Source organism: Colius striatus, chromosome 3 (genome assembly GCF_028858725.1).
Source record: "Colius striatus isolate bColStr4 chromosome 3, bColStr4.1.hap1, whole genome shotgun sequence".
NCBI lineage: Eukaryota > Metazoa > Chordata > Aves > Coliiformes > Coliidae > Colius > Colius striatus.
The window spans coordinates 45,841,477-45,856,317 of NC_084761.1; the positions used below are offsets into that span (position 1 = coordinate 45,841,477).

Genomic DNA, 14,841 nt, shown 5'->3' on the forward strand with positions numbered 1-14,841 from the left:
TTCCAACTGAAAGGATTCTAAACCCTGCTGGCACACCAGCTCTGGCACCTCTGTGACAGGTCACTAATGAAGAAGATGGCATCTTATCAGCTCTCATCTGCAACAATAGAAAAATGCAAGGAATTTGTGTGGTGGATTGTTTGGGTTTTTTTCTTCTTCAAGTATAGCATTTCAATGTTTACCCTGTTACTAGGCTTAAGCTTTTTGGTATGCTCTTCTTATAGGAATTCTTATAGGAATGTGGCAGGAGAGGATACAGTGATACAAACAAGCTCACTAGATATAGACTTTCACCTGCACAATGAAGCTTTTATTTTTTTCCTGTGACACTGTAAGGTGAAGCTAGTGCCATAAGTCTGTTTTCTCTTTTTGGCGTCAGAGATAAAGGAAATGTTAATTGGTTCAAAAGCTTCATGGTTTACTGAGTTTAATGTTGATATTGGCAAATTAACATTTCAGCTTCATTGTAGCACCTCATTCATTTCATAATGGCATTTCTGTAGATAATTATAAGTGACCAGGCTAAAGTTCTGATTACTTCACAAAGAGTGTATTGAGTGACAGTGTAGCAGATGATAACCATTCAGCAGATTTCATGGCAGACTATTAATGGCATATTAAATTGTTTATTTACCAATATTTAGAAAAAATATAATAAACTTGCCAGCACTTTTATTAGTTTCACCTCAATCTGAACAATTTTTCCAGTGGTGAATAACGATAATTCTAAGGAACTTTTTTCCATGAGGCAAGTTTTGGTGCAGTCCTCAATGCAAGAGAGAGCAGTGAGAGCAAGACTGAGATACTAAACAGCAAGATAACCTCTTTTTTTCTCTTACATGTTTTTGATACCATCTTAACCTTTAAAAGGTAAAATCAAATATTCAGAACGTGTATATGATGCCTGCATGGATGCCTTCGACTGCCTTCCCTTGGCTGCTCTGATGAACCAACAATTCCTGTGTGTACACGGTGGCTTGTCTCCAGAGATCAACACCTTAGATGACATCAGAAAAGTAAGTCTGAATAGTGCTCAGGTCAAATAAGTGAACAGTTAATTGCCAGCCACTAAAACTTGAATCTTTTCTCACTGGCTTTCATTTGTGTAAGATGCTTGTATGACATTTTTCCCCTTGACATTGGATGAGCAAGGATCTGCTGGGACAACTCAGGCAGAAAGCAGCCATCTATGAGAGGTGGAAACAGGGGCTGGCTTCTTGGGAAGAGTATAGGAACATTGCCAGGGCATGCAGGGGTGCAACTAGGAGGACTAGAGCCCTTCTAGAATTAAATTTAGCCAGGGATGTTAAGGACAGCAATAAGGCATTTTTCAAGTACGTCAGCAGCAGAAGGATGGTGAGGGGTAATGTGGGCCCACGGCTAAACGCTGAGGGTGCCCTGGTGTCTGAGGATGTAGAAAAGGCCAAAGTACTGAATGCCTTCCTTGCTTCAGTCTTTACGGCCAAGGCCAATGCTCAGGATGCCCAGTCTGGCAAGGATAACAGGATGGCCAGGACAGCAGAGGTCTAGCCCTGGGTGGAAGAGGTTAAGGACTTGTTGGCCAAGCTTAAGGTTCATAAGTCAATGGTACCTGATGGGATGCATCCTAGAGTGCTGAGGGAGCTGGCTGATCTGATTGCTAAGCCTCTCTCCATCATTTTTGAACAAGCATGGAGGACAGGTGAGGTGCCTGAGGACTGGAGAAAGGCCAATGTCAATCCAGTCTTCAAAAAGGGCAGGAAGGATGACCCAGGAAACTACAGGCTGGTCAGTCTCACCTCCATCCCTGGAAAAGTGATGGAACAGCTCATCCTGAATGTTGTAACTAAACATATGAAGGAAAAGATGGTTATTAGGGGGAGTCAACAAACATTGACCAAGGGGAAATCCTGTTTGACCCCTGTTCTGGGGCCGATCTTGTTCAACGTTTTCATCAACGACCTGGACGAGGGGTCAGAGTGTACCCTCAGCAAGTTGGCTGATGACACCAAACTGGGAGGACTGGCTGATTCCCCAGAAGGCCGTACTGCCATTCAGCGGGATCTCGACTGGCTGAAGAGTTGGGCAGAGAGGAACGTCCTGAGGTTCAACGAGGACAAGTGCAGAGTCCTGCATCTGGGAAGGAACAACCCCATGCACCAGTACAGGCTGGGGGTTGAACTGCTGAAGAGCAGCTCTACAGAGAGAGACCTGGGAGACCTGATTGATAATAAGCTAAACTTGAGCCAACAATGTGCCCTCGTGGCCAAGAAGGCCAATGGCATCCTGGGATGCATCAAGAAGAGTGTGGCCAGCAGGTCAAGGGAGGTTCTTCTCCCTCTCTACTCTGCCCTGGTGAGGCCTCATCTGGAGTCCTGTGTCCAGGTCTGGGCTCCTCAGCTCAAGAGGGACAGGGAAGTGCTGGAGAGAGTCCAGCACAGGACCACCAAGATGATCAGGGGACTGGAACATCTTTCATATGAGGAAAGGCTGTGGGAACTGGGGCTGTTTAGTCTGGAGAAGAGGAGATTGAGGGCAGATCTTATTAACATTTATAAATATTTAAAGGGTGGGTGTCAGAATGCTGGGATATCCTTTTTTCTACAGTAGCTAGCAACAGGACAAGGGGTAATGGGATGACGCTGGAACACAAAAAGTTCCACTTAAACATAAGAAAAAACTATTTCACTGTGAGGGTGAGGGAGCAGTGGCACAGGCTGCCCAGAGGGGTTGTGGAGTCTCCTTCCTTGGAGGTCTTCAAGACCCACCTGGACATGTTCCTATGCGACCTGATCTAGGTGAAACTTCTGCAAAGGGGTTGGACTAGGTGATCTCTAAAGCTCCCTTCCAATGCCTAACATTCTATGATTCTATGACATTATCACCCTTTAAAGGTCGGTTTAAACAGAATATAAAAGGAAATGTTAAAATTATTCACTTTGTATTGAGGTGAGAAAATCACCATCATCCAGGAAAACAAAGGATTTATCATCTTTCTGTTCTGAAAAAGGTAAATGTATGTAAGTATTCGGGAGGGAATGTAAACATAGCAATAATTTCTGTTAAACATTATATACTAACACAGTGTGAGCACACCATTTGATGATTCCTTGCACCTTGTTAGGTATTCTGTGCTTTCTTGGAGAAGAGAGAAAAATAGCTCTAGAAAACCCTCACAATATTTAAAACATATGATAAGAAATGATGGTATGATTGCAATGCATATACTCAAAACAATATTTCTATTTTAAAGAGAGTCAAGAGCTTCATTCTCAATAGGTCCAGCTGAATTTTTAATGCGTCTGCACTTGAGTGACCACAAATTGTCTAAGCAAGGTTTACTAAGATGATGCTTTTGTGGTAGTCTTGTATTCTGAGAAATTTCTTAAGTCTCATGAGAGTTCAAATAATAATGTCAAACAGTTTCTTCATGTAATTCAGTGGTTTTGCGTGCTATCAAGTATATTTTTCTTCAGGTGTTTTGTAAAAGAGATCCCAGTTGATATTTGTAAGATGAGGTATTGAAATCATTCATTCTTCTGCAGAAAAGATTTTCTAATTGCTGCAGTTTAACACTTGCAAACGTGGATAAATACTTCAGAGCTTTAAAGTTACTAAAAGATACATTATATTCTGAGGTTAATTTGTAGTGTACTAAGAAATTAATACAGATTAAAAAACCACCAACTTGAGCCAGTAATTACATGGTTTGGTTTAAAAGTAATTACATTAAGACAGAAACTGCACTTTTTAAAGTTCCAGAATATAAAGTTTTGTTTCTGGGGTAAAGGTTCACTGTCTTGTTAAGCAAAAATATTCTCTGCAGAAAAATTACCTGGCTTTGCAACAATGTAATGTCAAAGTAAAGCTGTTTAACTCTCAGATTCTAGATTAGGATCATTAACATCTAAACTTCCACATATCTCTCCCACCCTCCCCCCCAGCAGGTTTATTAATTTTTGTCAATCAGTAGGAATTGATTTTGCATATTTATGAATTGTTATTTAATTTAAATGAATTATGGTTAAAAAAGCATTAATTGGTAGAGGGCTTAAACAAGTGTACGTATGCTATGAATATTTCATGCTGAGAACACAAAGGTAAAATTATGGACGTCTCTTATTAAAACTTTTTTTAATTGATTGGTGAAAAGAAATAAAACAAATTTGTTTTCCCTTTAATTTTTTTTGGCAGGGGGAGAGTATGTTAGGTATGCTACTAAATCATTACTTGATCTTTTTATCTTTTTGGTCAGAATAGAGAATGTTTAAGACTGCAAGCCTGAGTTGTACACACATCTAACAGGAAATGTTTTTATATTAAAGAATTCTTGCATAGGAATCACTACTTTTTATATTTCCCTGTTTTACTCTACGTTGTCTTATTTGCATTATGATTCTGGTGGATAGGCAGAAAGGAGATTTTAGCTACTTAATTAGAGTTAGGGTTATAAGAGCAACAAGAATGTCACAGCAAGATGCTATAATGCAGAGATGTTGTCTTGAAGTTTAAATACATATTTTTGTGAAAATATATTAAAATAAAAATGAGGACTTGCTTTGAAATAACTATGGATTTTTTTCTTGAGACATCTCATTCACATAAAATCGAGTAGCATAATGTTTGAAAAATCATGAAATACAGAAATACCATCTTCTCATGCACTGAAATACTTGCAAAACAGCATAGAAAAAGGCAAAAAAATGCATACAAATTCATGTAGAATGGGAATTTATTACATCACTTAATTTTTGGTTGTATCTGTTTCTTCTCCTCTTTGTCAGTGTTAGCAAGGAGTCCTTTACTGTTACTCAAAATCTTTTGCTTTAAAGCTCAGAGCCACCCAAAGCTGAAAAAATAAATTGCTTTGGGTCTTTGTTTGCAAACCCGTGAAATGAAAGGTAGTAACTTTGCTTCAGTATTCCTGTGATACATAGTTGAAAGAAGTTAGTATTTCTTTGTCTCCTATTTTTCTTAGTTAGATCGATTCAAGGAACCACCTGCATATGGACCTATGTGTGACATTCTGTGGTCAGACCCATTGGAAGATTTTGGAAACGAGAAGACTCAGGAACACTTTACTCACAACACAGTCAGGGGATGCTCGTACTTCTACAGGTGAATATTACTACTTTGAATTAGTTTCTGTCTCTGAAGTTGTTCTGCTTTTGCAGTAAAAATGTTTCCTTGAAGTTCGTGGCACTACTTAGATATTTGTGCCTTTTTTCTCTGCAGGATTGCCCTGTTTCCAGGTAAATTCATGTTTGGTTGCTTTGTGTCTGGGAAATCCTAAAATGACTTAACTTTATCCAGGAAAGCCTGTGTATTTTGCTTATTTTTGTCCTTGTAAGTTAGGGAATGAATGTGTCACTTCTAAAAAGGTTTAAGTAATCACATTTCTAGATTGAAAATTAGAACTTAATTATGAACGAATGAAGCCAGCACTGGTAAATGTACTACCTATTGCTCTGTAGGGTGAGTGAAAATTGTAATTTCCCTCCCCCCCCACTAGACACTGTTGTTTCCCCTCAGTTTTATCAAAGTTTTGTTTCTGTTTGGGAATAGTTCTTCCCAAGAAATTAAGGATTTGGACAGCATTGCTTAGTGAAATTTTAAGAGAAGAAATGCAGACAAGTGCCTGTAACATTGTTACAGAAACATTTATGGACTTAAGTGCAAAGACATCAAGTTACAATTAATCCTTGAAATTATTTCTTTCTGTTGATGTTTGCGAGTAAAATATTACTGTGATACTATTTCTGAAAAAAGTAACAGTAATGAGGATAGACAGACATGTAAAGCAAACCTGTAGTTTGTTTTGTGACTATTTAAAGTGTTGTAAACAGAGGTTTTCAAATTCTTTGAAGGTTCAAATACTCATCTTGGCATTTTCTTGTTGCTGGGCTACTTGCCTAACACTTAATACTGTCCTTGAGCAGATGTCCAGCTGCTTTTTTAGTGGTAGTTATCCTTTAAACATGGGAATTTTGGTGCCTCTTTCTGTGTAAAGAGGCAAAAGACTCTCTCTCCTGTATTTTAAAGGAGTGAATTTCCTTGGTTGCCAGGGGATGTCTTATTCTCCCCTCTCTGGCAATGTACAGGGAGACTAAAGCAAGCAATACATGGTTCCCTTTTCTGGGTTCTGGTGGGATGAAGAGCTCGTGATGAAGAACTTCTCAAGCACTGCTTTCATTTTCTCTTCACCATAGGAAGAACCTGTGCTACCACATGAGCTGTGGTAGTATTTACATTGTAAGCTCCTCTGACGGAGTAGGGAATTTGAAGGGTTCCAGCTTGTATGTTTGTTTGTTACAGTAGTTAAGAGCAACTTACAAGGACATTGAAGTAACAAAATTGGCAGGGGGTGGTAGGGGAGGGGGGTGGGGGGAGTGTTAAATGGCAAAATGATCAATGTATCACGTGAAATATTAATTTAAAAATCAATTTTTGTTCAGAAGTGAGAAAATGCCATTGAAATGTGAAGAAGTTTTGAACTTTTTGAAAGGAATTGTTCTGCTTTGGGCTGTGCTAGCCACACAGAAGTCTAAGTTTTCCCAACAAGTTCAGCAGAAGTGAGGAATCTGTCTCTGTTAGTTATCGTAGAAAAATCTCACCTTGAATGTAGCTGACCCATAGCTGTTTAGTAACATGTTGAAAATAAATCAATGGCTTCCATCAGTAACCAGGAGACAGAGCTGTTTCAATTAACCTTCTTATTGGTAACGTTAGGAGGAAGGTAACAGATGGTTTGACTTTTAGAAATCAGTTTTCCAAGTCCTTTCTTTGAGCCATAATTGCTGCAGCGTGGGCATGGGCTGAGAACAACAGCCTGGGCTGCCAGCATGCACCTTTTGTGGTCAAGTCATACAGCTGCCTTCAGATCAATATTGTCTGGAAGGGGCTCAATAAATGTGTTTGGTCTCATTATGAAAGAAGGTGTCGAACTGTTGCAAACAATTGATCTGTGCAGAAATGGAATTATGACTCTGAGAGCTAAAATCATTCCTCTTCGTCTCAGCAGCACCAAAATGCTGGAGCGTGCCTGAGACTTCCAGGCACTGCAAACAGTGAGTAATAGCATTTTCACCTCGTGAACCTCTCTTACAAAAATGAAAAGCCTTGCAGACATGCCTTGTGCTTAAATACCAGGCTTATTGTATGCTGGAACAACTTTCCAGATTGTAGAGTTTTTTTTCCAGAACTTTGTTTCTTACAATTACCATAAAACTTTCCAAAAATATATATCTGTTTCCTCCTGAAAATAAATCAGATCTAGTCTGTGTCCTGACTTACATTCAGAAAGATGCAAATTTTGAGGGGAGGTGGTGGAAAGTAAATATCTGGAAGATACCTAATTGTCAGGTCATGTGTGAGGGACATGTAACTGATGGCACAAGCAGACAACTAGCTTGGACTCACATTATATGAACTTATATAATAATAAGTGTTAGTCCTAAAAGAAGTGCCTAGTTGCTCTGGAGGGTCACTAATTGCTTACCTAATGATAACCCTTAGCAAAAAAAAAAAAAACAAAAAAAACCCCACAAAAAAGTATCCATCAGAATGCAACTGATTTACTTGTCTTTTCTAATTGCTTCCTGAGAAATGGAGTGAATTCTCCTAAACAGCCAGCTCAGCTTGTAAAGGAAGGACTGAGTTATGCAGTCCTCCTTCAAGAATGTCTATTGATAGGATGGATTTTGTTTGTTCTTCAGTAAATAAAATTTCTTAGTTTCTTCGGTGATTTCCAGAAAGGAAAGTTAAAAGATTGCAGTGGGTATTTTAAAATGAAAGTCAAGAAGATTTCAGGCACACACATAAGCCAGGGAAATTATTAAGACGTCTTAATCAATTGATGGAGGTGATTAAGATCTCTTAATCAATTTCAGGAAACAACTGTAATAAAAAACTTTCTTTTTATCAGATGTGTCCATTCTAATGTCAAGTTTCTAGTGACTTTTCTCTGATTTAAAGTTACTTCCTGTAACAAAATGGTATGAGGAAAATAACAGTTATGTGGCTTTCAAACTGTACATGCGACATGTTAACAGGGCTTTCCAGCTCAGTTTTACATGAAATCTTCTCCACTCAGCCCAAGCTTATTTGTAAAATGCTGAGCCATTTGTCCAAGGTAAATACAAGTGAGAAAGTAAAAAGTCTGTAGCTTACAATAGTTTGACAAGCTTCTCGCTGTATTTCTTAGGTGATTGCTCACATACAACCTATAGAATTTCAAACTGATCAGGTTTTTCGTCAAGAAATTTCCTTGTATTTAAGAGTTCTTGAAACTGCTGTGGCTAGCATTGTAAATTGTCGGATCTTGAAGCCACAAGCCTAACCTGTCATTTGGAGATGAAAAGAATAGTCAGCTTAATTTTCAAGGGTGCTGAGAGTCAGTGCTTAATGCACATGTTTTCCAGTGAGCAGCATTTCACAGTGTGAGCTATCAAAATTTATGGGTCCTTGAAAACAGCAACAGTATAATGCCACAGTGAAAATGAACTGTGAAATTTAAGTAGTTCTTGAAAGTTTTTTGGAGTTCTCTGTACCTTACAGTGAACAATGAATAATAATGATGAAATTTCATTTTTCCTTTCTGAAACTGGAAGTTGTATGTCCTTTGCAGTTGTGGTCATGTTTGATACTATTTAATGAAAAAACAGAAATGGAATGTTAGTTGTGTAAATTGGTTTTTTTAATAGTGATTTAAGTGTAGCTTACCCAAAATAATGTTGTATTCAGGGAATATTGTGTCCCTGAGTGATATTCCCCCTTGTCCCCGATTTTTCAGCTGATTCAGACAGTAAAGAGGTTTTCGTCTTTGTTAATCAAATTCTCTAGTTTTGCTTTGAATTTATGTAGTGAACATTTATTTGCACTGAGCTGGTTGGACTGATCTCAGCCATTTCTATAATAAATCTATCTGACTTGGCAAGATATGCTGTGACTTATCTTCTTGAGAATGGCTTCTTTCAGTGAACAGAAATCTTGAAGAAGTCAAATGAGCTTTTCTTCTCTCTGAAAATAAAGTTAACTTATGGAGATTCAGCCACTAAGTGGGTTTAGGCAATTGTTGAGACTTGGGGAAATCTCTCTACTTTCTAAGCCACAGTAGTATTGGGAATGCCATCATTCCTGTAAGGTTTACTGGATGGATGAAGAATTAAAGTGTTCTTTCATTGCAATTGGACAAAGTTCCTATGAACATGCATGGTCCTAACCATGAAAAATTGTGATTAGATTCACACCTAGCTTGCTTCATTTCCTTTGTGTCAAAGCTTTGGTGAAGAACAGCGTGAGTTTGGTTGCACCACTGAGTTAATTAACAATGTATTTTCCTATAAGTATATCAAGGGCTTCCTATCAGGAGTAAGCACATGTGCAAGCTTAACACTCACTTTCTGGGATCATTTTTGTGTGTAAGACTTGGTTAATTAGAGCCTGAATGTGGCATGAGCCTGGCCAAAATCAATGGATCACCTCTGAAGTAGAGCAGATACTCAGAAGCTGTCTGCAGGGATTGTTCTCTAGCCTCTTGGCTTTTTTTAGCAAGTTTAATAGGAATCCTTATGGAATGTTGAGCTTTATAAAGCAGTTTGACTCTTGACTACATTGTTGAGTTTTTCAAAACAGAGACAGAAATGATTAGTGACTAGCATTGCAGACTCCTCTAAGAACTTCATTTGTGAGTTTTGGTTTGCAGTGAAATGTTTCAGCCTTACAGGTGCTTTGGGGTAGAGTAATAATTTTGTCCCTGCCAGCACATCATTTCAGTGGTTTACTTTACATGAATGTTAAGTTTGTGAGTGTGCAAGGACTAGAGAAATGCCCGCTAAAAGCTCTTGAAGATTGTAACAGGATTCACCTCAGGGTGTTTGTATGAATGTCAGAGGTTTTTGCAGTAGCAGTATTTTAAACAGATTCTTTTGCCAGTTTTTCCACTCATCCTTCTTCCAGGCCAGAAGCTTTTTGCTGCCCTCACTACCCACCCAGCTGCATTGGTAGAAGTACTCTTATGCTCCATCAGACCTGGAAACATGTGGAATTTTGAAAGAATGACTCTGCAAAAAGATAATGTGTTCATTTTTTCCAACCCCATGCAGTTTTCTGCTTTGCTTCTCAGTGCAGCTATGCAGAGAGCACAGCAAAGGGCAAGAAAAAGTAAGTGGGAAAAGCTGTGCTGGGAGTTGCCTAGGACAGCAGAGCAGCAAAAGCTTTGGAGACTTAAGTGTGAGGCCTGTGGGCTTTGCTGAAAACCCGTTTTTATATGAGCATGTAGTCTTAGAGAAGCTGTCAGGCTAAATTTGAATGCTCTCTTTTTAAAGAAATATTTACACCTCTGCTTTTAACAGGATGATGAAAGATACAAAAAATAATTAAATCCATCCAATTTTTTCAGGTTATTAGTGGGAGAGCCATTTTGGTTCATGTTATTAAAATATTGCTTCTCTTCCAAAACTGCATAGAATTAATCAGTGATCATGCAAGAGAGATCTCACAACTAATAAACTATGCATGAAGCATTTTAATGAAAAAAAGGATGCCAAAGTAGGGAATATCACAGTCACATACTCCATGGGGAATAACATCTCTCTAGCTTAGCAGTGGGGTATTTTGTTTTCTCTGTGAGTCACCGTGCTTCCATGATTCAGCAATGACACATGAAGCGCAGGCAGAAGGCTGGGTCGTTCTGGAAAAGCCTGGTGCGGGGGGGGGGACACGGTCTGTTTGTTTATTTTCCTTCTTGGCCAACTGCTTTATTTCTGGCTCATCTGAATTACAGTCTGGGTTCTGCAAAGCAGGGCAAGGAGGCGATGCATTTCTGGAAGGGTAGCAATCAGAAAAACTAGTAGGGAATTTGATTACAAGATGATAATATTCATTAGAAAAGTTAGAAGAAAAAATTCTAAGCAGTCTTTTCTGTAAAAGCTTGTTTCTGATAACTTCTGCCATAATCTCTGTTTCATTGGCATTTTGCAGGTCTTCCTACTGTTTACCTGGAGGCCATCTATTTTTGTGTTGAGCACTATATTTTAATATGAAACTGCATTTAGACAGGAGCAAACTGATGTTAAGAGAGTGCTAGAAGTTAAAGTCTTGTATTTATTGTTACAGCTGGTGTGACATACATAAAACTGAATACAATGAAAGCCTTGCCCTGGCCCCCACTTCAACAAGTAGTTGAAGAAAAAATTGTTGAGAATTGCATTACCTTTTTCAAAATAAAATACCCACATAATTGCTTATGAGTTGTAGTGGTCTGAGTAATATGAGATGCCATGCTATTCACTAAGAAGAAAAGACAGCAGCCAGATTTTAATTTCTTTTAATGTGTATCTGCATGGAGCACTGTGTGGAATCTCTGCCTTTGTAGGTGTGGGCCAAATAGAATCAGCCAAATTCTGCTAGCAGAAGTCTGTTTTCTATGGATTTATGAAGCATAAGATAATTAAGGAATAAAACCCCCTACCTTTTGTACTTTGAAATAGAAAGAACTTATGTCTACTTAGGAGGATTTTTTACCACTTCATTATGTGTTTTAAGCAGCACTTAACACTGGATGAAAAGAATACCAGGAGGCAAAAAAAAAAGTGATAGGCTAGACACTTTAAGCAGCTGCACTGATAATGAACATAATCAACTGTCTATCAGATTTTTCAGTATAGACCCTAGTTTTCAGAAGTTAATGTAAAAATTTCTAAACAAAATGTACCATAAGTCTACATTTAGTCACAATTAATTATGAGAAGAAATGTATGCAAATTAGTTCACATTTGCTAGTGATTTGAATGGCAGCCTGTCAGCATTCAAGATCACTGCAGATGCCAAAATGATACCCCATGTAATTTGGGAATTAAAATTATTTTATGATGGCAGTCTTTTTAGACAATTCCAAATACCAAGCCTGCAACTGAGAATATATGCTAGATGGGTCAAGTCGAAAACCAGCAATATACCATACCACTAGATCTGCAGCCTCTAGTTATAAATGGAATTTCAACTTTGAAGTATCTAGGAAGTTTAGAAGCAAGCAGGAGCATTTCTCGTGGATAAACTGAGAGAAGATATAAGAATGTATCCGATTTGGCTTTGTTGTTTTGTGTTGGGTTTTTTTTAATGAGTTTTCATCTCTCATACATGAAGTTATAAACTGATGAAACTGTTAAGTGATTGCAAGTGGGCTCAGAAAGTGGTCTGTGAAATCTTGGCTGGGACAGCAGGTCTTTTGTATACTATTTAGTTGAGATTGTTTTTAACTTGCTGAGTATGTTTAGCAACAGCTTTTACTTAAGTGTTTTGTAAACCAGTTTTACTGTATGACTGCATCTTGTCCCTAAGATTCTGCAAAGCATACTGCTCTTGCCGGTATTTTTGATAATACATACGGTCCTGTAACAAAATACCTGTATATGTGTTACACTTGGAGATTCAGAGACTCTGCAAGTTTGTTTGTGTTGTATACAGGCACAACATGGGCCCATCGTGCTACAGATCCAACACAGAAAATGCCTTAGTCTCTTCAATACTTTCTATTTCCTTCTTTAAACCTTTCTGTCTGTTCTGTTATTTGAACTATGAAAGAATTGAATCAATAGTGGAAAATAAACATGATGAAGGGATGTTATTGCAGGGTCTGTTTTGCTTTTTCACCAACTATTCAAGTGACATTTTAGAGCTGCTGTTTGAGGTTCTTTTCTTTTTTGGGGTTTTTTTTTGTGCAATAATTTTTTATAGTTGTTCACCAATTTGCCCAGCAATGACAAGAGGGATTTATAGCATCTGCAAGTCACATCCTGGGCCTCAAATCCAGAAAAACCTGTATCCTATTTACAGTCTTAGGTCAGATATTTTCTCTTGGGCAGACTGTACTCAGAAGGCAGCTCAGCTCTCCACCCATGCCAGCCTGCCTCTCCACTACATCGACTTCAGAACTAGCCTGCTTGGAGCTGGTCAGGCTCCAACCAGACAGAGGGATATAGGAGAGTAATACTTCAGACTGCTGTCCTGGACAGCTTGATTTGCTCCTGATGTGCAGACAACCTTTGGTATGGGAAGCAAATTCAGGTAGTGTCAGGAAGTGGTAATAGTTGATTTCTCTCCAGATTCAGTGTTTTAGTTGCAACTCTTTTAAACTGCTAGCAAGAATGCAGCCAATACCAACCTTGGTAGTAAGTGATATTAAATTCAGAAATGCCTTTCAGACATAGGGTCACTAGGCTACAGGGGTATGAATGAGACGCATGCTACCTTGCAGGTGTGCCTACTGAAAGATTATATATTCAATTGGTCACATTTCTGGGGTTTCAGACATCACAGAATTTATGTTTTAAGTTGTCAAGGAGAAAGATTGTTCTTGTGTATCAAAGAGATAAAATTCAGAAGATCAAACACCTCCAGTTTGGAGATTAAGTTGCCTTTCTTCTTTCTGTTTTTCTTTCTCTTTCCCCACAGCACCTTACTGTTTGGTGTCTGTAAGCAGCTTGTGCTTACCATAGTCAGTGGGTGAGGAAGTTTTCTGTTGCAGGCACCATTGTATCATATTTTTTTTCTTCAGGGTACATTGAATCTTAAAGTACAATAAAACAAATTACTTCCTGACATGCAATAGGGAGATTGTTGTTACGTAATGAATTGCAACTTTCCAATGTTCCTCTCCAAGCAGTTATAGGGGGGGATTAAAAAAGATGCTACTACTAGTGTTGTCTCTACTGAAGTCTGACTGCAGAGCAGGGGCTGATTTCCTGAATGATTCATGTTGGATGAAACATTTTTTGGAAGACAGAGCTAAAGGTGGTGCCTCTGATAATGCCATAACAGGTGCTCTTATTTTCTTCCAACAGTTACCCTGCTGTATGTGAATTCCTACAGCACAATAACTTGTTATCTATACTTCGAGCTCATGAAGCCCAAGATGCTGGGTAAGTATGTGGGGAGAGGGGACGTTGATAATGAATAATGGCTTACCATTATCAAACAGAGCAAGGAAAGAAAGAATGAACTGAAAAAAAATAAGTTGCAACAGAAATTCCTTTTTCCTAATGCTATAAAAGCACACACTGGCATTTACATGATTATTACTGAGTTACAGGACTTAATGAATCATCATATATCCCCCTTCCATAGCCTTAGTGATTTTAAGTGACATAAAATGACCAAAAGTTATTTGGATGCCAAACTTGGGAAATGAAACACATTCATCTTAGAAAAAGAAATTTTGCAAACGTCCCTGAGACTTCTGACACACTGATTGCCAGATGTCTGGGAAGTGATTTGGCTCACAAAGGGCAAAACTATTATTTCTTAAGTCTTTCACACCTACTTAAAACTTCTGGACTTAATGATTTTACGCTTTATTGAGAAAATAAACTTGTAGGACTTAATAGTAAAAAATTATTTTATTCAGGAGTATCGTTATGGTATTTAAGGAGTTTACTAAGACATGGTTGTGCAAAAACAGTCCAGGTCAAGAATTTAGTGGGTTTGATGGTTCTCCCATGAAACTATTGCCAGGGCAAAGATAGAAATTTTTTATGCTGCACTAAAAATTATTTTTAAGATCTATTGATTGAAATGTACCATGTTTGTGAGATTTTAATGAAAGGATGATATCTGAATAAATAGCTTCACATACCTTGCATAAATTATTAATGTGTTTATTTGGAGGTAGAAACTTTACTCAACCTAAATAGAAATAAAAGATAAAGTAGCAAGATTGTAGGAACGAGGTTGGTATTCACTATGCATATAAATAGATGTTCTGAATGTCTGAATTACCACATACTTAAAAACTTCAACGCAATTAAAAGCAAGCTATTACTCTGCCTAAAATAACTGGCATGAAATACCCATGGGTAATGAAAT

At 38.1% G+C, this 14,841-nt stretch overlaps 1 protein-coding gene across 1 annotated transcript in view; it reads left to right on the top strand.

Annotated features, from left to right (window-relative positions):
• The window catches only part of PPP3CA (protein phosphatase 3 catalytic subunit alpha), a 203,264-nt gene that overhangs the window by 152,878 nt on the left and 35,545 nt on the right, over nucleotides 1-14,841 (top strand). The window contains exons 5-7 of the mRNA XM_061993547.1: nucleotides 871-1,016; nucleotides 4,958-5,097; nucleotides 13,821-13,898. Coding sequence (XP_061849531.1) covers nucleotides 871-1,016; nucleotides 4,958-5,097; nucleotides 13,821-13,898 — 364 coding nt within the window. The remainder of the gene's footprint in view (nucleotides 1-870; nucleotides 1,017-4,957; nucleotides 5,098-13,820; nucleotides 13,899-14,841) is intronic.